This window comes from Melospiza georgiana, chromosome 7, assembly GCF_028018845.1.
Source record: "Melospiza georgiana isolate bMelGeo1 chromosome 7, bMelGeo1.pri, whole genome shotgun sequence".
Classification (NCBI taxonomy): domain Eukaryota; kingdom Metazoa; phylum Chordata; class Aves; order Passeriformes; family Passerellidae; genus Melospiza; species Melospiza georgiana.
In genome coordinates this window covers 785,228-809,508 of record NC_080436.1, presented here as the reverse complement: position 1 = coordinate 809,508, position 24,281 = coordinate 785,228, and the positions used below count along the sequence as shown (strand labels likewise).

General features: G+C 52.4%; 1 protein-coding gene across 13 annotated transcripts in view; it reads left to right on the top strand.

Annotated features, from left to right (window-relative positions):
- Positions 1–23,989, top strand: part of PCBP3 (poly(rC) binding protein 3) — a 43,958-nt gene extending 19,969 nt beyond the window's left edge. For 2 of the 13 annotated variants that reach the window (XM_058028176.1, XM_058028177.1), the window contains 7 exons: positions 1,344–1,487; positions 3,865–3,906; positions 7,838–7,916; positions 8,601–8,660; positions 11,793–11,845; positions 14,531–14,700; positions 23,704–23,989. In XM_058028176.1, coding sequence (XP_057884159.1) covers positions 1,344–1,487; positions 3,865–3,906; positions 7,838–7,916; positions 8,601–8,660; positions 11,793–11,845; positions 14,531–14,700; positions 23,704–23,749 — 594 coding nt within the window. In that variant the 3' untranslated portion in view covers positions 23,750–23,989. Of the gene's footprint in view, positions 1–1,343; positions 1,488–3,864; positions 3,907–7,837; positions 7,917–8,600; positions 8,661–11,792; positions 11,846–14,530; positions 14,701–16,358; positions 16,625–23,703 lie in introns of those variants that run through there. The other 11 variants (XM_058028185.1, XM_058028183.1, XM_058028178.1 and 8 more) reach the window with 11 other exon arrangements.
- Positions 23,990–24,281: the final 292 nt, after the last annotated feature.

The window sequence follows — 24,281 nt, the reverse complement described above, 5'->3', positions numbered from 1 at the left end:
CCACATTTCCCATGCCTGCTGGCTGTGATGCTCAGGCAGCTGCACTGCTGCCCTAGGAATTTTGGATGACCAGGTCGCAGACTGCAGCACCCAATGACATCTGGGTCATCATCAGACTGCAGTAGAGATGAGCCTGAGATGATGCTTGCCAGGTGTATTAAAAAGTTTTTCTCACAAAGCAAGATGAGCTGCTCCTCTGTACAGAGAGGAAAGAGAAAAACCCACAAGTCTTCTTGCAGTCTGAAATCTGGAAAGTGTCCTGGCTTTAATGGCTCATAGAGATGTTCCATATCACCTTTCAATCTTAAACAGATAATCCCATCTCGTCCCCTCCAAGATTTGTAATGCAATAAAAGAACAAATGGGTTTGGGATGCTGGAGATGTACTTTGATCAGCTTTCCCACAGAGAGGTGCTTAGCAGCAGGATTTAGATAATGTTGCTTTCCTACAAGTGGATATCCAAAGAATGTACAGGATTTTTTTTTTTTTCCATGAGATTGTGTAATTTCTATTGCCTGTCCTTATATAGCAGTCACTGAGTTGTTTTAACTTTGGGTAGAAAGGAAGAAGAGAGCTGAAATCTCTCCTGATCCCTAGAAACTTCCATGTTTCCTATAGTCCGTAAGTTGTTCAGGAGAAAACCAGAGGAAGAACTTGGGTGAGCAGCTCCTGCGCATCACACCTGCGGCTCGTTCACTGCAGCTCTGCTCAGACCTACCCAGGGAGGAAACAGAGCAGCAAGACCACAGAATCATGGAATCACAGAATGTGTGGGTTGGAAAGGACCTTAAAGGCCATCTAATTCCAGCCCGCTGCCATGTGCAGGGACACCTCTCAGCTGACCACAGGTGCCTTGCAGCGCCCACGTCACAGCTCAGATGGCGATGACCGCACCAAGGCCTGAAGGTAACCCTTTTCAGGCAGTGAGGAAGATGAGGGCAGCCAAAGAGCTTGAGCATGGTGCTGGGTTGCTCAGATGGGCTGTACCTCCCCATCTTGCTGTTTGAGGCTCTCCTCAGGGCATTCTGAGGAGGATTCCCGGAGCCTGGAGCAGGCGAGCAGAGCAGAGCAAAGCTGAGGCAAGCAGCGGAGGTCCAGGAGGCCATTTAGGGGCCCGTTCCTTGGCAGGGGATCTCCCATGCCCCAGGTTGTCCTTGTTGCCCATGGAACCCCTCTTTCCCCTGTGTGCTCCTGTCCAGAAACGCGGTGTTGCCTGCTGCGGGTGTTGCCGTGGCGGCCCCGGGGGCCGTGCTCCGTTAGGTGCTTTCTAACACTCTTTTTGCCGCCGTTTCAGGAAAGCTGTTCTAATGTTCTCTCTCCCTCTCCTTATCCCTTTTCCTAGTCCCCACCAAAAGGTGCCACCATTCCCTACCGCCCAAAGCCCGCCTCCACCCCTGTCATTTTTGCAGGTGGTCAGGTAAGAGCCGACCCGCTTGCAGCCTCCACTGCCAACCTCAGCCTTTTACTGCAGCACCAGCCGCTGCCCGTTAGTGCACTCAGGTTTCTTGCCTTCTGACTTGCATGGTGTCATCCCATCCATTGTGTGCCATGGCAGCTGGACTGAAAGCTCTTGGCTTAGCTCCTGTGATGGATGCTGGACAATGAGCAGAAGGGAACAGCCAGCCTGGGGAGACACAAAGGAAAGGCTAGAATTTACTTCACCAGACCCAAGTTCAGTATTTGTCAGTGGTTGAGAAGGAGAGGATTAGAAAAGCATTGTTGAACAAGAGGATGTCGCTGCTCTCTGGCACCTCCAGCTCAATTAGAAATACCTTTGTGTAGCTGTAATTGATCCATCGTAGGAAGGGCTTGTCACAGCTCCTTCTCTGTTCAGGCCAGCCACCATGGGAGAGCTGTGTCCCCCTCCTTGGCGCTCAGCTGGTTTGGGGTATTGCTTCCCCCTGTGCCAGAGCCTGCACTGTGTCACCCCAGTGACACTGCAGCCTTGCAGACATCTCGTGCTATTTCCAGCCATGAGCTTTGGGGTGGTTTTTCCTTTGTGGGATGACCATCACCCGGGTGAGCTGGAGGTTATTCCAAAAACAAAAATCAGCAGAAACAAGAGCAACTGAGCCCATGGCTGTTTCTAAAGAGGGAACTTGCGCTGTTGCTTTCTCCACCTCATCCCATCACCTCACCTGGTGACTGAGGGCCTGCCTGTAGATGCCACTCTGCTGAGGTGCATGACATCCAGCAGGGGATGTACCTTCCCAAGAGCTCCAGCATCCAGGCAGGGCCAGCACCACAAAACCACAGCTTATGCCACCCAGAGCAGCTCCACACAAGTCACTTAATTTCCCTCCAATCATAATAAATAGAAGGACAAACTAAGAACAGGAGCAGAGTCCAGAGCACAGGCTATTTTAGGCTGAATTAGTCAATCATTGGGATCAGGAGTATGTCACTCCATCTGAGCAGCCGTCCTGGAAAAGAACTTCGAGTCCAGCTGCCTGGTCTGTTCAAAAGGGAGAGTGAGATGGAGGCAGCAGTTCTTCTGCTGTGAATGGCTGGTTTCTTGGACAGAAGTAACATCATGGGAGGAAGCAACTTTCTCTGAAGTGAGAGTTCTTCCCAATGTTGGGAGCCCTTTGGCTCTGCCCGAGGGGTGGCACGGGGCGGGTGGGTCAAGGACAGCTGGTGACAGCTGGTGACAGCTGGTGACAGGTGTTTGGGGTGGGATGAGCCTCCAGGAGCTCAGCAGGCTGAGTGATGTAGCAGCCAGCGGCTGCTGCCAAAGGGACCAGCCCTCAAAGGTCAGAGTTGAGTTGCATCTGTCCAAGACACCTTCCTGCCCTTGATTACCTTTTTCGACTCAGTTTTTCTAATGAAAAACCAATGGCCAAATTAAACCACCAGGACAGGCAACTTTTCAGCCTCTGTCACGTCCCCGTTGTGCTGGGTTGCTGGTGGGCACTGGGACAGCCATTTTCCCTTTTCCTCCTGCATGATTTTGGGGATTTCCTTTACACAAAGCACTTTGCTCTTTGCAAACAATGCAGCGAATTTGCAGGTGGTTCCAAAGTTTTTTCCTTTCATTTTTCTTGGCAATCTTTACTCTCCCTTTTCAAAGTGTTCTCCATCTCTTTTGCCATTTCTTTCAGAATCATCTGAATAATGTGTCAACAAGTGAGATATGTTTTGCTTGCTGGTTAAGTCCTAAATATTGGGCTCTCTAGTGTCTGGCTCTTCACCCACATTGGTACTTATTTTGAGGTTATTTACAAACAAAAAGAGAAAGGATTGCTATAAAGGATGGGAAAAACACACAAACCCATTTGCCTGGCAGATACTTGCATGGATTTATCAATTACAGCTGGTGAAAGGCATTGCAGTGCAGGCTGCCCTCGCCTCCATGCCTTTCCAATGCCCCAGCAGAGCACTGGAATATACTGGGTGGATGTAAAGCATCCACTGGGACTTGTGCACCTGGAAATATGGAGAGGCTCACGGAGCTGGCTTGCTTTTTGGGATCACGCTTGGGCAGCGATGTCACTGTGCACCTGCTACACAGGTTCTGGTTGTTAGAGGGGCACTAAAGATCATCCACTTTCAACCCCCATGCAACTGATCCTTATTTTTTGTACAGCAAAGACCAGCCACAGCCTGATATTCCTGCTCCATGCAATGCTGGCACCTATAAAGAGCTGTTTCTTTCCCTCTGAAAAAGCCGAACTGAGCCTGAGCCCTTGAAGTCAGATAGCTCAGCATGCTCTAGGTTGAATGGGAGGTGGAACATCTCTCTCCTGCCCCAAGGATTTGGTGCCCTAGGGAATTTAATGTGATACAGGGGGTCCCAACAGAGGGATGGAGTTCTCTCCTCATGTCCTGCCAGCCCTAGTAACATCTTTGCTTTTCCTTTACAGGCCTATACAATTCAGGGACAATACGCTATTCCACACCCAGATGTGAGTTTTACCCTAATTTTTCTTATACCCTTTTCTGTCACCTGCATGCTACTGTCAATTCACATAATATTAATATTAGCCAATAATATTAATAGTGTATTTTCAAAGTAACTGGCCATGTGTAGTATCTGTAATACCTTGAGTAGCCTTTTAACCTGTAAGCACTAAACTTTATTACTTCTGAGGACTTGGCCTGATGCTAAAATGTTTGCATTATTCAGTGCTATCCCTTTGTTCTGAGAGAAACCTGTGCATTTTGTGCCTCAAAATGATCAAAACAGGAGGAAAAAAACCCCAAAAATTTCCCTTCTATTTTCCCCTTGTCTTTAAAATTTTGGTAAGCCAAGGTCATATTTAGCTGCTGAGTGCCTTGGTGGGGTGGGAAAAAGCCAGAGCTCTGGCTTCTTCCAAGCCTGGGTAGGTATGTGCCTTTCTGAAGGGGCGCTTCTTTGGGTGACATGGAAATTGGACAAACCCCCCACCGTGTCTCCCAGAGGGACGGGGCAGGTGTTGATGCTGGATCTCACCTTGCTGAGGGCCCCCAGCCCAACGTGGTCACCCCAGGTTTGGTGGCTGTCTCACTGCTGTGGGTGGCAGGGCAGCATGGGGACAGCCCCCACTTCACCTCGGGCTCCTTGGGGCAGAGACAGGAGCTGCTCTGAGCTGCTCTCACTGAGGCTTGGGCTCATCCCCTGGGCTCCCATGCCTGTGGGGGGACATGGAGGGATCGACAGCTGGAATGTATGCACCTGAAATTACCAAGGGAAATAGAAAATCAGTCCGTTTGGAGGATTTCTTTGAGGAAAGCAGTGAAGCTCAGCTTCTGAGGTGGTCATGGCTTTTAGAAAAGGCAGGGACTTTCTAAATGTGTTTCCAAGGGGATAAAATACCCATCAGGTCCCATTGCAGATGGTCTTTCCTGCTGTGAGGCAGGGTTCTGCAGTGGGGCTGAGGATGTAGCAGTAGGTGGAAAGCCTTCTCCAGTCATCCGCCCGTGGCACGGGGTTGATGCAGCTCAGAGTTCCCTTTTCCAGTGAGTGAGTTGGGTACTGAATAATGGAATTACTTTTCCCGTGGTTGAGAAGGTGGCAAGGCTGTTTGATACCATGAATGCCTGCCCCACATGGGAACATTAGGGAGCTACAGGCTGGATTTTCATCCTAGGAGAAATGTTTTTGCTGGAATTAAAGGAATCCAGGCTTTGGCTTGTGACACCAGTATGTGTGTACTCTGAAGAGCCTGCTGTGATGGTTGATAAGAAATATTCCTAATTATGTACTCTTTGCTTTTCCTCCAAAAGCAGAATATAACTAAATAACCTGTATAGTTAGGATAGATCAATGCAGTCTTTATCCCAGTTTTTCTTTGCAAGTGGTGCCAACAGCTCAGTGTTTTCCTTGTTCCTGTATTCCTCTGATTGTCAGGATTAAAATACATTTGCTGACTGCACTGTGCCCCACTCCCAGCAAATTTCCTGAATAAAGCTGTTGGTACAGGGGCTACTCACATCCTTACTCTCAGGTTGTTCTTTCAATGACTGGTCATTTCAAACAATGTTCAGTGCAGAACCCAGTCTTGAATGTGCTTTTAGGGCATTTTAAACACATTTTAGGTGTCTGTTTTTAGTGGCTGCCCTTTGCAAAACGGGCAGAATTTTGAATGCCCAGTGTGTTCTCCTGCCATGATTTTGTCCCTGGAGAAGCTCCAGGACAGGGGAAGCTTTGGCTCATAAGGGGCTTCAGCATTGCCTGGGTGTTTTTGGCTGTTTGGGATGTGATGGGTAGCTGCCTGCTGTCCCAAAAGCTGAGGGATCATAGAGTCAGAGACTGGCTTGGTTTGGAAGGACCCTTAAAACTCATCTCACTCCAAACCCCTGCCATGGGCAGGGACACCTTCCACTGTCCCAGGCTGCTCCAAGCCCTGTCCAACTCGGCCTTGGGCACTGCCAGGGATCCAGGGGCAGCCACCGCTTCTCTGGGAACTCTGTGCCAGGGCCTCAGCTCCCTACAGGGAACAATTTCTTCCCAGAATCCCATCTAACCCTGCCCTCTGTCAATGTGAAGCCACCTTGTCCTGTAACTCTGGGCCCTTGTCCAAAGTCCCTCTCCAGCTCTCTTGGACCCCCTTTAGCCCCTTGGAGCATCTCCATGACCTCCTCTGGACTCGCTCCAACAGATCCATGTCCTTCCTGTGCTGGAGACCCCAGAGCTGGATGCAGTACCTCAGGTACAGTCTCACCAGAGCAGAGGGGATGAGCTGGAAGAGATGGACGCAGCAGCTTTTTCCATGACACCTGGATGCAGCCATCTTCTCCTCTCCTAGACTTGTTTATTGCTCTAATTGCAGGGGCTGCATAAATACCACTATCTGAACTATGTCTGGAAGATCTACTAGGTCAGTGTTAGAAAAGATTTTGGTCTCCCCCACATGGCAAAGCAGGACCCCTGTCCCAGGGCATGGCTGGAGCCCACTGGGCAAAGAGATTTCATCTGGAGTCCTGCCAGTGGGACAAGGTGTCACAAGGAATTCCAGAAACAGGGTGCAGCTCCAGGATAGTTCTGAAGTTAAAAAGCATTAGATGCTGATGTCCTTGCTCCCTGCAGGAGCAGTAGCATGCCCAGTGTTATCTGGAGACAGCTGTGTTGTGGCAGGAGCCCGTCATATCACACCTTTGGCTAAAGTAAGCCAAAGACAGCCAAAATAGGCACAGAGATGTGCAGACACTTCTTTTTGTGGAGTGGTGAGACCTCTCCCCTGAGGCAGCAGAGGCTGGGTGTCCTCATGCCTCTCCAGACAGGACAGGGATCCCACAGGTAACCTGTCCAGGAATTTTCAGGTGTTTCACTCCTTCCTGCTGCTTCCCTCCAGCCTCCCCCAATGTGCTCAGGCCCCCAGGTCAGCTCTTCCCAGCATTTCCCCCTCACTGCTGCCAGCCGGACCTCCTCACTCTCCCTCCCTAGCCCTGCTGCAGCAGCAAGGAGACATTTGAGTCTTGTTGCCCCCCAAAACATTGAAACTATAACTCCTGCCTCCCCATTGCCAGGGATGATGGGCAAAAGAAGCAGTTTAAAGTTAGGGAGTGATATGGTGCTGAAAACTCCCAGAGCACCTGTGAAAGTGGGAGGTTGTAAAGAGTCTCCCCCACTGCTCACTGCCAGTCTTCAGCCCAGTTTGGTTTGTTTTCTTTTCTTTTCCTGTCTTTTTGGTTTTTTGTTTTATTTGGTGATTTTTTTTTTGTTTGTTTGTTTGTTTTTTTTTTAAATTTGGAGCAGTAAAACTGAGCACAAAATGTATTCCAAACAAACACCTCTCTCTCTATGAAACTCCCTGACCAGGCAGCCAAACCTCCTCAGCACAACATGGGATACAAGGATCTGAAATACCTACTGGTCATGACTGAAGCCCTTAATTCCCCATATTTCTAATGAGCTGGCATTTAGAAATGCGGTTTATCCATCTCCCAGAGGCCGTTCCAATTGGAGGCACAGCACAGGAATGTGTGCTGCAGGGACAAGCAGTGACAATGTGGCTCTGGTGGCACAAAGAGGGTTCCTGGGTGCTGGCTGTGACGCCCACCAGCTGGCTCTGCACGGAGGCAGAGGAGTTGAACTGACACTAAGAATGGGCTTCTTGCTGGTATCGTACTTCAGACCCTGACCAAGCACTTCTGCCAAAGATTTGGGCTTTATTGCACTATACCCAGGCCAAGTCCTTTCTGCTAATGTTTTTGCCATGTCTCACCATGGCTTCCTGGTTTGGTTTTGTTTTTTTTGTTTTGTTTGTTTTTTTGGGTTTTTTTAATTTTTATTTTTCAGTCTGTTTTCCTTTTCCCCCACCCGCCCCGTTATAATTTTGTTCTTGCTTTTTGGTGTGACTTGTTGTACTCTATGACAATAACCTTCTTAGCTCTAATGTCCCTCCTACCCCTCAGCAGTTGACCAAGCTCCACCAGTTGGCTATGCAGCAAACCCCCTTTACTCCCCTTGGACAGACCACCCCCGCTTTCCCTGGTACGTACCCACACGCCCTTTCAAGATATCCTTCTCTTACCTGTAGACTTTCTCTCTCTTTCTAAACTCTTGTTGTTTAATGGAAATGAGCAGGGCAAGTAAAAAGCGGCAATATCCATGGGGAGAGGTTAAGGAGAGGCTTGACGGATGTTGTGGGGGCTGTGGTGCTCAAGGCGAGCTCTCAGCCTGGGCTTTCCCAGCAGAGGCCGTGAGCACCATCCCTCCCTCCCTCCCTCCACGGAGGAGCGGCATCCTCTGCCCCACGCCGCTCCGGATTCTGGCAGGACACGCGCGCTTTCCCGGCACAGCGCCCGAGCTCTCCCGGCGGGACACCCGCACCCTCCCAGCAGGAGCGGCTCGGGCCGGCCGGGCGTGCTGCCGCGGGAGCGGTGCTGAGCCAGGCAGGATGGAGCTGCCGCGGTGGGAAGGAGGCATGGCCGGAGGGGGCTGCGCTGATGGGAGGACAGCCAGCCCCAGCATGGCCCGAGCCTTGTCCTCAAGGCCGGCATGTTCCCGGTGACCTGGGAAGCAGATAGAGCACAGGGGATGGAGGTACATAAAGTACTGCTTGGAAATTACTGTTCTGACAGTATGTTCATCATATTTTGAGCTTCCTAGATGAAGTGACATTGCTTATCTCCTCGAAGGGAAAAGCATTAAACCTGTTTCTTCTTTGCTCTTCAGGAGAAAAGCTGCCCTTACATTCCTCCGAAGAAGCTCAAAATCTGATGGGCCAGTCATCAGGTAAAACACAAAGCTAGAAGGAAGTAAGCAGGCTTTGGTTGAAATGTATTCCGTAAATAGGACTGTGCCGTTGTTGTGCTCCGAGAGGAATCATGGTATTCATGGAGAAGACAGCAGATTGTCTTGGTGTGCAGGAAGAGATCAGGCAGCACCCTTCTCCTTGTTCAGCATGTCAAAGCAAAAGTGCCTGGGCTTTATTACCTGGGTCTGTGATGTTTTTGTGCAATTGCCATAGAACCACAGAACATCTTGAGTTGGAAGGGACCCACAGGGATCATCCAGTCCAGCCCCTGGCCTTGCACAGACACCTCAACAATCCCACCGTGTGCCTGGGAGTATTGTTCAAATGCTCCTTGGGCTCTGGCGGCCTTGATGCCGTGCCCATTCCCTGGGGAGCCTGGTTAGTGCCCCTGCACCCTCTGGGGAAAGAACCTTTTCCTGATGTCCAGCCTGACCCTCCCCTGGCACAGCTTCATGCTGTTCCCTCGGGTTCTGTCCCTGGCCACAGAGAGCAGAGATCTGTGCTGCCCCTCAGGTGTGGTGAGGTCTCCCTCAATGCTGTCTGTGTACCAGGAAGATACCGGAGTCATCACCCTTATTCCTGCATTTAATTTTGCATAAACTTTGCTCAGAAACAACAGAACAGTGCTGATGGGAACAGCAGTGACAGGCAGCTCCGAGCCATTCAGGGTGAGTTGCAATTTTAGTGGGACAGGACCCTGAGGACCCACCCGAAGCATGGCTGCAGCCTTGGAGAAATTTTGCTGTCAGATGTGCCACATTCATCCATATGCGAGAAAAAGATTTGTCTTTTGTTTCCTACCATTGCATAGAGGAGCTATCTTGAGACCTGGAGGCTCACAGGCAGGATGAGCCAGACCTAGGGCACACAGCCATCCCATGCATGCCTGAAAGGTTTGGTGACAGCACCTAATTATGAAAGCAAGCGTAGCTCGAGCAAATAGACCCCACAAGATTGCAGAAATACAGATTTCATGACACCAACCTGTTCAGCCATGTTTTCTGCATGCCCCCTTTGCCCTTTGCACTCACCCAAGGCATTAATCCTGCCCTGACACCCTTGTTACAGCCTCAAGGACTGCTTGTAGATATCAGAAAAGGAGGATCTGGAGTGATGAAATAAACAGTCTCCAGATCATGGAGAAGAATGTAGCCATTCCTCAAAGGATGGAGGGATGGTGCAGTGCCATGGCACCAGGTGTCGCAAGGGCTTTCAGCATCATCCATGTCATCTGAGTGCGGGATGGAGGATGCTGCCTAGGAGTCTGAGGAGCTTAGTTTCTGTTCCCTAAGATCCCTGGATGCCTCAGTGCTGCTCAGAGCCCTCATTGGTGCTCTGCTCCCTTTAGAAGACATTTTCTGCCACACCCAGGCTGCTGCTGAACTGAGCCTTGTAACGCATGGCCAAAGGAGAGGGATACCCTCACCAGAGGGATATGTCTGTGATGGGTGCAGTCCACCTTGCCCCACACTGTGAGGAGGCTCAGTACCGGCCGGTCCCGGTGAAGTGTGTGCTGTAAAGTCAGCATTGAGCATTGACTGTGGTGTAATACCTGGGCAGGAGATGTTTTGTGCAGGCTTTGGCATTAGTACCCCTGGCGGGGGTGAATGACAGCAGAGGGCTGCCAGCTGGAGGATTTGCATCCTCATTCTCTGCAATTCCTCTCCTCTCTGTGGTCCCAAGTGAAAAGTCAGGTGAGGAAGCCTCCTGCAGGCAAATGTCAGCAATGTGTATCTGGGAAGATGCATTCAGGAAAGCACAGGAAGTACATTGTCACACAATCATGGAATGGTTTGGATTGGAAGGGCCCTTACAGCCCATCTTGTTCTACCCCCGTGCCATGGGCAGTGACACCTTCCATTAGAGCAGGTTCTAAATCCCATCATCCCTGGCCGTGAACACTTCCAGGGATGGAGCCGCCACAGCTTCTCTGGACAACTGGTGCCAGGGCCTCCTCACCCTCACTTCCTAACATCCTAAGATCATGCATGAGCACATCAGAGATAACCAGAGCTCCTCTTCCTCTGTGCTGAGGCCCTCCATGGAAATATGTGAGGAATTGGGTGCTGCTGCTGTCTTGTTTTGCAGGAGCCCTGCAGTTCCAGTCTCTTTGTGCTTCTTCATTCTGCACCTCCTTAACCACCCTCTTTCCATGGATGCAGATCTGGCAGTCTCTTCTGCTCTTACAAGCTTTCATCAGTGGTTTATATCATAAGGATAAGGGGTTTTTTTCCAGTTACTGCAAATTCCTGTCAGGCACCATACAGCTTCTTTCTTGCAGATTTCACACAGGACGTCCCTGCTTCGGCACTGAGGTGATTTAATATGGGAAACCTAGGAGCACTATGGCATGGTGTCCTCTTACTTCTGGAGCTGCATTCACAGGGTATCCTGCTGGCTCCAGCCATTCCCACCATGGAGTAGAGAGCTCTCCCTGACCCAGGGGAGGGTGGGAGAAAGCATGCCCCTGCTTTTTTTCCTCACTGTGTGATTTTGGAGGGAAGCAGGATCTAAATCTCCATACTGTTCATCTTGCTTTCTCTTAGGAATAAGAGGGACAGGTGGTCCTGGTCCAGTTAGGTTGCATGTCTTAACAGTCTGGCTCAAACTCAGCATGAGAGTCTGTGGGACTTAACTTGCAGAGGACTTGTGCTGCCGGATCCCGCAGGGACACTGGTTTTGGGGCACCAAGCTGCTGTCATATGCCAGCAGCTCAATGCTGCTCCATCCAGAGGGGCTGGAGGGTGCATGGACAGCATTATTGTGGAGCAGGTGGGTGTCCCAGCCGGCATGCTCTCTGCTGCTTTGTGGGAGGTGCTTAACCCACCTCTCTTCGCTGATGCTGGAACCTTGCACCCTCCTCTGAAGCCATTTCCAGTGGATAGGATGAAGGGTGGGAAGCGAGGCACTCGTGGGATGCAGGGAAGGTGACACCCAGCTCCAGCAGAGTCACGTAGCAACTGTCTTCCTCCTCCTTGTCCCGGAGTGTGTGATCCCCTTCCCCTCCCAGCCCGGAGCAGGACGCAGCCTTGGCAGTGTTGCGGGAAAGCAGCGGAGCTTCATCGCGTTGCCTCTGCCAGCTCTAACCATGTTCCCTTGCATCTGCCCAGGTTTGGATGCCAGTCCCCCGGCCAGTACTCATGAACTCACCATTCCCAATGATGTAAGTAAATCCAAGTGCTTCCTTGGCATGTCCGTGTGTGTGTGTGTGTGTGTATACACATACAAATATATACATACATGTATCTATGTATAATGTGCAGCCATTTGGCTTTGTTAAATATATTTAGAGATATCCCTTCCCCATGTTCCCTCATCCTTGTGCAGTCGGTTGGGGATCAATCTGCAGCACAAAGCACCAGTTGGACTTTACTCCGACGGTAGCTTGCCCAGGTACAATCCTTAATGCTCCATTTTCCTTTCCAAGTGAACTCAGTGCTCATGAAACATGCCCAGTTGACAGCATTGGGAAAGGGAGAGAGCTCCCATGCCAGCTCTGATTAAACTCTTAATTGCTTAATCAGGCCGTGGCGGGTCTGAGATGATGTTCCAGCTCAAGGGTAGTGATGGGGTGGGGTGGTGGGGGAGAGGAGGTAAGTAAGTGACATTTCTGATGCCACAAAGTGCCACATGAGTGTCTGAAGGGCAGTGTGTTCCAGTACTGCTGGCAGGCAGCTGTGGGGTCTGATAGGTGGGAGCTTTGTGGTAACATGGGTGCTGGACTGGGATATTTGCTGGGAGGAGGCTGGAGCCATGTTGGGCCAGGAGGCGGTGGGATGGAGAGCATGACACAGCCACCACCTGGATCCATGAGCCTCACTTGCTTCTGGACTGGTTTCTATGGATTAAGACCCAGTCTGTGCTCAGATCGGGATGAGGGCAAGTGGAGGCATGACATCCAGCCTCCGTTCCCATGTCCATCACTAACAAGCACCTTTAGCCCATCCTCATCAGGAGTCTCTGGATAGGGCCTGGCAGCAGTTGCTCTTTCTTCCTGCTGTTCAGCAGCAGCTGGCAGTGCCCTGGAAGGTCAGCAATCCCAGCTGCAGCTGCCAGGCACCTCTGCCAAGACTTGTGTCCACCCAAGAGACATGCAGTGCAAGAGCCTGTGAGTACCTGCTGACTGAAACCCTTGGAGATGCTTCACCCTCGGTCAGATCACCACGGGAGGGATCTGCAGAGCAGACAGTGGGGGCTGATCCCAGATCTTCTCCACCCAGCAAGGATCCCTGTCCAGGAAGCTGCAGAGAGCTCTCTAAGCGCTCCTGAGGTTCCAGCAGCCATGTCTGCTGAGCATGCAGGACTGTAGCAGTGAAGGTATCTTCAGAAATATGAAGAGACCCCTTGCAAAAGAACTCACATGGGAGGAAAGGATGCCAGGAGACCTCTGAGAACTCAGGAGCACTTTGGTCGTTCACTCACCAGAGGCCGAGCTCTCACCAGACCTGGGAGATATTAGATGTTATCACCTGGACCTTGAAAAACTGCTCCTTAACTCTCCCTATTGTTGTTTCAAAGGCTTTTAAACACCCACTGACACCCTCTCAGGAAGCAGAGGACAGGTTTGTGTTCCTTTAAGAGTCACCAGGTGTGTTTTAGTGGTGTAGCTTGGAGTTGTGCTACAGCGGAATGAAATCGGATGATACCCATCTTGCTGCTCCTCTGACAGTCAGAAACTTGAACGTTGTTCAGCTTGGGTGTAGCTGAGCATCTGCCTAAATAAAACCTGCTCCTCAAGTCTCTCCAGCAGATTTTCATTTGCTGAACCAGCTCGGAGTTATTTCTGTGATGTGAAGACCAGGATGGGCTGAACATCCTCCCACAGACCCTGGGACAATGTATATTGACAATGGGACAATATACACCTTTCCAGTGTATATTCAGGTCCATATGGGATAAACCACCATGGCAGCCCCATGGTCTGATCAAAGGATCAGGGAGTATTTGGAGGAGTAATCATCTTTACTTGTACTGTACAGAAATCCAGCAGCTGCCAAGATGAACATCCCGTGTATAAAATGCCCTTGGAAAAGAGCTTAGACGGCCTGAAAGGGCATGCAGAGCACTTCATGCCTGTATTGGTCAAGCTGGATATCCCCGTATGTGTTACCAAGCTTTGGAGATGATTTGAGGAAGTTGCACAAATGAGCAAAGACCATTGAAGAAATTCAAAACACTGAGGATCACGGAGGAAATTCAAGGGATGAACAGTTGAGGAAATTCAAGTCTCCATCTGGCTCTCATTTTTTCAGAAGAGTATGAAAGACGTGTTTTTACGCAGAGTCCACCTTTTCTGTGGGTGTCACTTGTGCCTGCTGACGAGCCACTGGATTGCACCAAAAGAGCTGGAGGGGGTAGCAGAGGCACTGAGGGTGTCTCAGTGGGATAGAAGAAATGTGGGATGGGGTCACTGCACCAGCTGATGAGGGGACTCCTGGGGTTGGCCTGTCCCCAATGAAGGCAGCAGGCTTGTTTCCTTCTAGTAATGTGTCCAAACCACCTTTGGGTTTGCTTTGAGTGGGAAGGGGATAAGTACTTGCAAAACATTGACCATTCATTAAACCATGAAAATTATTATTACTGAAATGAGCCCTCTTTGAAGCCCTCTGAGGTGCTGGGCATCATGTGCAGATAATGGAGATTCTTCCCCACAAGGAGCAGAGCAGGGCAGGACTCTGGATGTGTCCTTGGAGGACCGTGCTCACGTGCTGGTAGGAATCACCCTGGGCTGTCCCTCTCCCATTTTCATGAGCATTAAGGTCACTCTTGTCCCAGGCGTGCTCACGTCCTGCTGGTGACTGCCAGAGCTGCTGCTTCTCAGACATTGCCTCCGTGCTTTCTTTCCTAGCTAATAGGCTGCATAATCGGACGCCAAGGGACCAAAATCAATGAAATTCGGCAGATGTCGGGAGCGCAGATCAAAATTGCCAACGCCACGGAAGGGTCATCGGAGCGCCAAATTACCATCACAGGAACCCCTGCAAACATCAGCCTTGCGCAGTACCTCATCAACGCCAGGTGAGACCCCCCGCCGACCTCCACCGCCTCCCACCACGGCCCATCCCGTCCTGCCGGCTCGCTGGGAGCACCCCACGCTCCATCCCGGTGCCATGGGCCAGCAGGGGCTTCCTGAGGCCGGCTGGGATGGATGGTGTCTTGCTAAGACCTCTGGGCAGGGACCAGACATTGCCAGCAGGACATCCGGCCTCAGCTGGCACTTTGGCTGGGGACCAGGAGCCACCATGCTGCTGGCGGAGCGGCCACAGGTCGTGCCGGGCGCCTGCCTTCCCTCCACCCTCGCTCAAGGATTTTGCTCGTGGGTGGGCAAAGTTGCCGCTGTCTGTCCTGTGAATGAGGCAGGGGACGGGGACAGGAATGGAGCTGAGACACTGGCAGGGAGGCGTCACTTGGGACCTGCTTGCTGGGATCCCAGCATCGCTTACTGCCTCTTCCACGTGCTTCCAGGCCTGCAAAAGGCTTTCCTCCATTCAGTGACAACAATCAGTCCAGTAAACGCAAGACATGGGAATGGCCTGACTGCTTCCTTTTCATCATGAAAAGCTTGGCACTGCAGGACTTCACAGGGGCCAAGGGTTCCCAGCGCTGCTGCTGTCTGGGGAGAGACGCAGCCTGTGCCATGGTGAGGCGTAGCCGCAGAGATGAGATGGGGACCTGTTCCATGCAGGCAGGGAGCTGTGTCCAGGGTGCTCACTCAGACCTGTTTGCCTGTGTCTGTGGACTTGTGGGAAGTGAGTTTAAGGGGATACAGGACCTTTCTGGTATCTTTGCACCCACCTGGCAGAGCCACTCAAATGGGCCCATCCGCCTGGGCAGGATTGATGCCGTGCCAGCCCGCTGCCAGCCCTGGATGCGCGCAGGACGGAGGCTGCTGGCAGGGCCCCGAGGACGGGGGGCTGCTGGCGGTGACGGACACTTGTTGGGGTGTGGGCTGGGAGCACCGGTGAGGTCTGTATGTGCTTTCTCCTCCTTGCACCCAACCCACTCGAGCCCCGACCCGTAGCAGACCCCCGCGATCCCATCCTGCCCTGCTACCCCGCTGCCCATGCCCGTGGCACCCCTCGCCCTGCTTGGGTGAGGGACGGGGCCAGCCCCCCACCCGCGGGCATGGCTGAGTGGCTTCCCTGCAGATCCTTGCCAGTCTCCCCCCACCCTCCCTGAGACAGGAAAGAGAAAGAAAAGAAAAAGAAGTGGCTCTTAGTTGCTGGGAAGGGCTGGCTGAGCTGCCCCTGTGCAGAGGTGACCTGGTGGGGCAGCACAACAGGGCTCAGCCTCTCTCAACCAGAGCAAAACAAAGCAGCCCGGGGAGCTGGCACAGCTGCCTGTCCCCCATGAAGGGATGCTGCTGGAAAAGAAGCTGTGCTCTGGGATGACTCCTGCCAGCACCTCTGGTGGGTGACACCCCTGCCGCGGCCTGGCTGCAGTGAGGAGAGGGAAAGCCAGCCAGCCATCGTGCTGGCTCTGTGCTCCAGCCCCCCATGCCCTCCTCGGGGGACCGCCAGGCCACCCAGTGATGCTCTGCCCACTCCATCTACGCGGGGTCTGGGCAAGAGGAGGAGCGCTGCCCCGCAGGGTCTTCGTTTTCTTTTCTGCTCTGGTGATTAAGCGCTTGTTTTTTGTCTCCCCCCCACCCCTCTCTCTGCCCCTGTCTATTCTAGGCTGACGTCTGAGGTCACTGGAATGGGCGCACTCTAATTTCCACCCACCATCCTCCACTCCGCACCACCCGACCCTCTCCAGCCACCGGCACTCCACCCAGCCTGTACTGCCTGTACATTTACCGTCTTCCCTTTGCCTCCACAGATACTCTTTTCTTTACTAACGTATATATATATATATATATATAAACACACGGGCGCGTATGCACACACTGGAACGTTTCTTTACAAGCTCTTTAATCTGTGCTCCCGAAGCTGCTCCCAAACTCTTTGGTTATGGTCCTTGTTTTCAGCGTTAGGGTGTTAATTCTTCATCTGCTTCATCTGCTTCTTGGGGACAGCGGGGCGGGGGAGGGGGGGGGGCCGTTGTTTATTTTCTCTCACTTGGCGACACTTCAGGAGCTGGCGGGGTCTCTAGTGTCGGTCTAGCATAGCTACCTGTACATTGAGTTGATGTTGGCGGTACTTTCTGTAGCGTATGGACATAATGATGCCACCCAGAGCTGTGCATGTTTCAGGCGAATTAATTTTTCTCACCCTCCTTCCTTTGGTGCTCCCCCTTGCTTGTCCTGGCTCACCTTCGCCGCCTCACGCCCCTGCCCTTAGGGTAAGGGCATACTTTTCACCCTGTGTTATTTGGGAAGCAGAAGCCAAGGACGGGTTCAGCCTGCAGGCTTCTCTCTTGGAACATGGCATGGTCCAGACAAGCCCATTTTCCTGCTAGGCTAAGGGAATCACACACACACAGATACACACAAATGCTCTTTTCTTTTTTAACTAACAAGCACCTGGAAGTGGGAAGAACTCAGCTGTATGGGACTCACACCCCCAGGGGCCTTTGAAAGCACTCTTTTGGCAATCCCCCACAAGCAAAACCTCAGGAAGCTCTGTGAGCCAGCTGTGTTTGTCGTTGTTTGTGTTCAATAAATGTCTGTGCAGCTCTGGTACTGATGGGCTCCGATTGTTCTTCTCCTGGGTCGCCCCAACAATGCCAGCCCCATCCTTCCCTCTGCATCCTTCCACACCTTTTTAGCTACTTGGAGGGAAGGTGGGGGTTGTATGCAAGAGTTCTCAATTTTTTTATTATTATCATTATTATTACTATTATTACTATTATTATTTCTCATCAGCATCATAATTTTTTTTTGTTTTCATTTTTTTAGAGAAATGACCAAGGCACTTCCTGAGTGATTCCATGCTTTCTGTTTTTTCTTTTTTTTTTCCAAAGGGAGAGTATTTGGCTTGCATAATCCTTTGGTTTTCCCTGAGATTAATTCATAAGTTATGGTGTGACAACCATCATCTTTCACTGCCCCCTTGTCTGGACAGATCTGCCATGTGTGTCTCCCACACCCTTCCCCAAGACCCTCTCTGCCCAGCCCTGCCTTCTGCTTCCCAGCTTTTCTCTCTCCTGCCTCTCCAGCAGGGAAATGTACATTTTTCATTTCTTAATTCCTGACTGTCCCTTTTCCCAGATTGCACATGAGGGGACCATGATGCACTGTGTCCCCAGACAGCTGAGGCAGCCACACAGTACATATTTGCACTGTACCACATGGAAAATGCATTGTTTTTTGAGGTGAGCCCCAAGACTTCCTGGGCCTTTCTCTGTCTTCAGCCCTCAGTACCACTGAGCAGGCACCACTGGCAGTTTCCCACCCTTCCCCTGCCAGGATGCTGGGCCACTTCTCCTCCTGTCTCCCGCACTGCCTGCTCAGCACTCAGGCTGTGTCAGGGATCCCGGGTGATGCCACTGCATCCGTGGGGCCAAGGATGGGCAGGGGGCTGTGGGCTCCAGCAGGGAGCTGGTGAGGATGAGAGCCGGCCCAGGAGCCTAGAAAGGTGAAGGTGGTGCCGCTGAGCATCAGGGTTTGCTCTGCCCAGGTATCCTGAAACCTGTTCATGCTCAGCTGTCTGCAACATTCCAAGCTTCTGTGGCTGAAAGGTGCTCCCAGGTGCTCCCAGATCCTCCATGAGGTGCTTTGCTGCCTGTCTCCAACTGCTTGCGCTGCTCTCCCTGGCACTTTGTGTTCAGCTGTGTATTTTGGGTGGCCCAGCAGCCACACAGGCTCAAGAGCATCCCCTGGTCCCCATCCAGAGGAGCACAGGTGCTGTGGGGAGTGCTGAGGGGCTCAGGTGGAGCTGGCAGCCTTTGCTGTTGCCTCCCCCATGTGTTTGTGCTGATGCTGAGGATGGAGGGAGGGAGGCAGGCACCAAACAGGGCCTCCTCCAAGTCACCAACTGGCCAGCAAAGCACAGACCCACCTGCCAAGGTGGTGAGTCAGCTGTTGGCAAGGGGCACTCCTCATTTTCTCCTGTTCCTCATTCTGCTTTAGAACAAGTGTTTTATCTGTTGGAAGAATGAAATATCTGTGTGTGAGACCCAGTGAAAACAACCACCCCGGTGGCCTGGGGGATGAGCCAGGGCAAAAGCTTCCCATCCGTCCCACTTCCACCACACTCCATGGCAGCCTGCCCGTGGGGTGCTGTCTCCTCAGAGGGGGATGCTGTATGGAGGAAGCCAGCCCATCCTGCCGCTCTTAGCTCCTCTGTGGAGCTGCAGGACAAGCTGGAGCACGAGGAGAGCTTCTTCATGAGGAGAAGACGGAGGCACAGCAGCAGCAGAATCACGTTGACCAAGACTGAGAAATCCATCCCAGGCTGACAAGGCTGTGGGTTCAGACACCTGGGGAAGGCCGGGGAGTGTGACAGCATCCTGGACACAAATGGCTTTGCACAGTGCCTGCAGATCACGTCTGCCCTGAATTCCCCTGCTCTCTGTGTGTGTGTGTGTGCTTCCTGTGCCGTTCCCCACCTCCACAGAGAGATTGCTGCCAAAAATAGCAAATGCCAGGTTGGGTCTGCCAGATGCAGCTGAGCTCAGAGGCTGCTGGAGAGGGGGAGCAGACTGCAGCAATACCTCTGCACCCATCCCCATGGACAGCACCCCTTCTGGGTACCGTCCCCATCCCAGCCCACTGCCAGGCATCCATCACCCAGCCAGGCTGCAGGAAGGCCACCCCAGGAATCAGGGCTGAGGCAGAAGAGGCTGGATGTGAGTGTTGCTCTGGCGCCAGGCAGGTGTCCGAGGCGCTGTGTCAAGGCTTGTGCTGCCACGAGGATCTGTGCTCATGGGAGTGCTCCAGGGAATGCTGGATGTGGCCACAGGGGGATAAGGGACAGTCCGAGCAGCAGCAGTCACTGGGTCACCTCACAGGAGCACTGCACAGTCACAGAATCCAGGAATATCCTCAGCTGGACGGGATCCACAAAGATCATCGAGTCCAGCTCTTGATACTGTACAGGACAACCTGAAGCATCCCTCCTCCTGGCACTCTCCTTGACTTCACAACTTTTCTTTGGGGGTCACATTGCCAAGCTTATTTTGCAAATTTAAAAAGGAAAAAAAAAAAGATGAAACTGCAGTGTTATGTGGGAATCAGCTTATCCTTCATCATCTGGGCTTGTGCTAACTTTGGAGAAAGAGGTGTTGAAACCATTGCAGCATCTCCTGGGAGCATGTTGATATCAACAAGAATAACAACAAAATTACAAAGAATGTATCAAACTCAGCTTTGATTTCCTTGGGATAACTCAAAAGGAGATTTGCTGTTTTCTTTGGAAGGAGCCTCAGTGTTTTGCTTTGATTTGTGATAGGTCTTGGGTTTCCATTTTATATTAACTTAAAATACTGTGATGATGCGTCCACAGCCATGCCACTGGGAAAAAAACTCGAATATTGCAGTGAATATTCAGTACAAGGTGAATGTCCCAGTTAATCAACTGAATAGCTTTAGTACATTGCTTTTCTCTCCCAAAACAATGCAGTGTTATCCAGCCAGAAAGATTTAACATTTCTGGAAGCAACCAACTCAGTCAAACTCTTTAGAAATGAGTTATTTAGGGGGATATTTTGACTTTGACTGGAAAGTATTGGTCCAATGCCTCCTCCTGTCTCTGGAGTGTGGGGGTCTCCATCAGAGAGGCGGCTGTTGAGGTCTGTGCTCAGCCCTTTAGCCTCAGATGAAGGTCCCCACTCCCCCTGCATATCCTTATTGTGCTCCAAAATTGTTTGGAATATTGTTCTGTGCATTTTTTCCCTCTAGTACAGAATAAGGCTGAGAAAAAATAGACTGTTTCCCCTAAGGGAAAGTGACTTTCACCGGGGAGACTCTTTAGATTTCATACTCTCTTTGAACTGTTATTCCAGCATTTGTTACTGTATCCATGCTAGTCACTTTTAATTATATTAATTATATTAATTCCCATTACCAAGGGTGATTTCCAGCCTCCTGTACGGGCAGAGGTAGAGTTTCTGGGGATCTCTGTGTGGTGCAGCAGGGATGAATGAATGCTTAATCCCATTTGCTCCCTGGCCGCAGGGATGGAAGGCATCTCCCCCAGCCCTGCCTGGCTGCAGCCCCCGCCTCCGGCTGGTCACTAGATGTCCCCCTTGCCCAGCTTTTCGCGGATCCTCCGCAGCCGCGCCGGGGTGCGGGCGGCGCTGCGGTGTCCGTGCTTCCAGCCGCCGCTCCGCTGCGTGCCGGGACAGACAGACACCCGGCGCTGCGGTGTCCGTGCTTCCAGCCGCCGCTCCGCTGCCGGGTGCCGGGGACAGACGGACACGCAGCGCTGCGGGCAGGGAGCGGGTTTGGTGTGTGTGTGTGTGTGTTCCGTGACACCGGTGACGGCAGCGACATCCCGCGCCGTGCCCCTCGGCAGGAACGGCCCCGCCGGTGCTGGAGCCAGCCCGCACGGGCAGGGACGTGTGTCGAGCGCCTCCCTGGCCGTGGGTGGCCCGAGCCCCTCTGGCTGACACAAGGACAAGGTCTTGCCGGGGAGGCCACACGGGTCTGAGGGCCCCAGGGAGGCATTCCCAAGCCGGCTGCTCTGTGCCTTGGCTGGCAGCAGGAGCCCCTGCAGCTGCCGGAATGGCTTGCGGAAAGGTCGTGGTCTCCATGCAGTCCCCCTGCTCCCATGCTGGATGTTACAGGGAGCTGGGACTCTGCTGAGAGGGATATTTTTGCTTTCCCTTCAGAAGGAATGCAGCTGCAGATCCTGATCTGCTGTGCTATGCAGCGAGCCCCAGGCCCCTGTCCAAAGGGTAACGTGGCAGTGACTTTTAGGAAGTACTGAATGTACCAGATGTGCAACTCCCTCCACCCAGATGTGCAGCCGTCCTCCGACTGCCCCAGCGCCCTTGTCCTGCAAAGAGGAAGATGACACTCCAGATTGCTCCAAAAGCATCCCAGAGATCAAATACTGCCAGGTTCAAAGCCAGGCTGGCTCTGGATTCCCACACTTGTGTTTAGGCAGTTTAACCACAGTGATGTCTCTTCCCAGAAATGATGATCAAGTCCACTCTGCACAACAGGAAGAAAATCAGCCAGGAGATGGGGATGAGGACGGAGCAGTGGGAGGAGGCTTTGTGTGTGAGCCCTGTGCTGAACAGCAGAACTGTGGCTGATTTAGGACACACGTGCTGTTTGGGATCAAAGAATTGCTTTGATCCCAAAAGGATAGGCTGGGATGTGCATGAGGACTGGAATATTTGAAGCACACTAGGAGTGCCGTGTCCTGGTTGTCTGCAGGCAGTGTCACTGTTTGTCCCTGGAGAAAGCCTGTGTCTGAGAGGATTTGTGTCTGGATCAAATGGGATGAGTGGCACTTGTCTCTTCAGCTTCTCTGGGTTTTCTTGTGTCCAATGGAACTGGGTAGCACAGGATGCCCCATGGGAGCGTGGGCACGTGGAGGGTGTGAGATGCTCTGTGGGCACAGTGGTGATGGGCCAGCAGCCAGCTGGCAGCGTGGCCAGGCCCACAGAGCCCCGAGGGATGGGGCAGCATCGCCCCGGAGCTGAGGGCTGCCTGCACAGCTTGGGATCAAACCACAGCCGATATCCTACAGGATTTCCCAGTGCAAAGAGGAGCAGGCCATAATGTGCTCACTCTAAACCAGTCAGCTAGCGGTGTGGAGGGTTTTTTGGTGGGAGGACATTGCAGTGATGTAACCTGACACTGCTGCTACCGCTGGTGATGTGGTTTTCTCAAGGGATGCTGCCCCGTGCAGCACGCAGCCATGCTCCCAAATCTCTTACAGGAGCACTGCAAAGGAGCTGTCAGTAAAAAGCCAGTTAAAAATGCAAACCCAGAGAAACTGCCATTTCTATGCTTAAAACAATTTTTCAGTTGCAGAGTAAAATTTATTCTTGTTGCAAGTAGATCTCCCCTCAACATATTTTGGGCTGAAGTGTGATTTTCAGAGGCAGGGCGGTGCATTGCAGCACCAGGCAGAGGTTGTAGGGAATGTGTGCCCCTCCCCAGTGCTCCTCTCTCAGCTGCCCATCATCCCCAGCACAGCTGTGCCCTTGCTCATCACCCCCAAGCCTTGCTGATGGGGTCCAGCAGAACCAGCTCTCCACGGTCACCATCCCTGCAGCCATGGGTTTGTAGGGCAGAGAAAGGGCAGATCCTCAGCCCAAGCAACAGCCTCAGTGTGTTCAGATGGCTTCTCTGAAGCTCCCAAAAGGCCACTCTCAGCCCTCAGTGAGAACCCATGAGGCAAATGCAGCATGCCGTGCAACCACCTGGGCTTACCTGGCAGCCCAGCTCATGCTGGATGTGAGCTCCCATGGAAGAAAAGGGAGATTTGTTGTGCTGTAGCAGAGCTCTGTGTGGGCATGGCTCCTCCAGCTTGGCTTTTTTGGGGTGTGGGTGATTTCAGCATCACACTGATCTGCCAGAGGCCCTCAGCTGTGCTAATGCAGCAAAACTTCTGCTTGAGGTTGTGGGGGCCTCTCACTGGTGACCCCGAGAAATGTCAGAAAGTCTCTTTTCCCAGCCTGGTGCTTGAAGAAGGAGTCAGAGCTCTTCAGTTCTCGGTCTCAAGGTTGTTTATTGCTCCTTATCTATAAATTTTTTTCTCCTGTCCAGCTGAGGTCAGTTCAGCAAGACAGTCCAGGCACTCTGCCTGCCCCCAGGGTGGAGTTATGTCTTTATACTAAAAACTACATATAAAACATTTACAAATATTTTCCAATACCTATCATCTGTGTTAGATAGTGAGCGTCTACTCTAAACCAATCTGAAAGTACCAACATCACAGCAGAAGATGGAGGCCAAGAAGAATAAGGAGAAAGGCTGGACACGCCCAGATCCCTCCATCTTGCCCCCTGAATCCCCATTCTAGAAACCCCAAGATCTACTTTTCCACCACAAGATAAATTCACTATCATTCTTCTTAATTTGTCATGGTTGCTCAGGGTGTTGAAGCAGCCTGAGAGGCCAGGAGGTGCCGGTGCGGGAGCCTTGGCCGAGCCCTGACCATCTCCCTTGCTTGCCCCCAGCTCTGCAGACCCTGACCCCCACGGGAGGAACACCTTCACCGCCTGACCTGGTGCCAATGGCTGATGCTTGAGCCCCCTCTGAAGATGCTGCCGGCGTCCTGCGAGCTTCTCCCACTCCTTCGTGGCACCCTTGGGGCCGCTGCCCGAGCCCCCGCCCGCGGCTGTCCAGACCCTGCTCCCTCGACCGGGGCGCGGGGCAGCAGCGGGCTCGGGGGCTGGGGCAGCGGGTCTCAGGAGGAGAGCAGCGTGCAGCCAGCGTGCAGCGGTTCCCAGTGCGAGCCCCTGCTCCCCACCGCCCTCATCTGCGCTTCCTCATCGCCCCTCACGCCCCGATGCTTTGCGATGTATTTCGTGGCTTATCCCTGTCATTGCAATAAAGCTTTTGTTGCTTGAAGTGCCCTCCGTGGTGAGTGGAATGAGGCTGGGGAGCAAGCCGGGGTTTGGGCAGTGGGGCACCCACAAGGAGGGACGTGGGGTGCTGGGGTGTCCCCGCAGCACAAAAGCCTCGGTGCCCCCAGAATGGGTAATGGGGAAACTCAGCCCCTGAAGCAAAACGTGGTTTGGGAAATGGGCCTCAG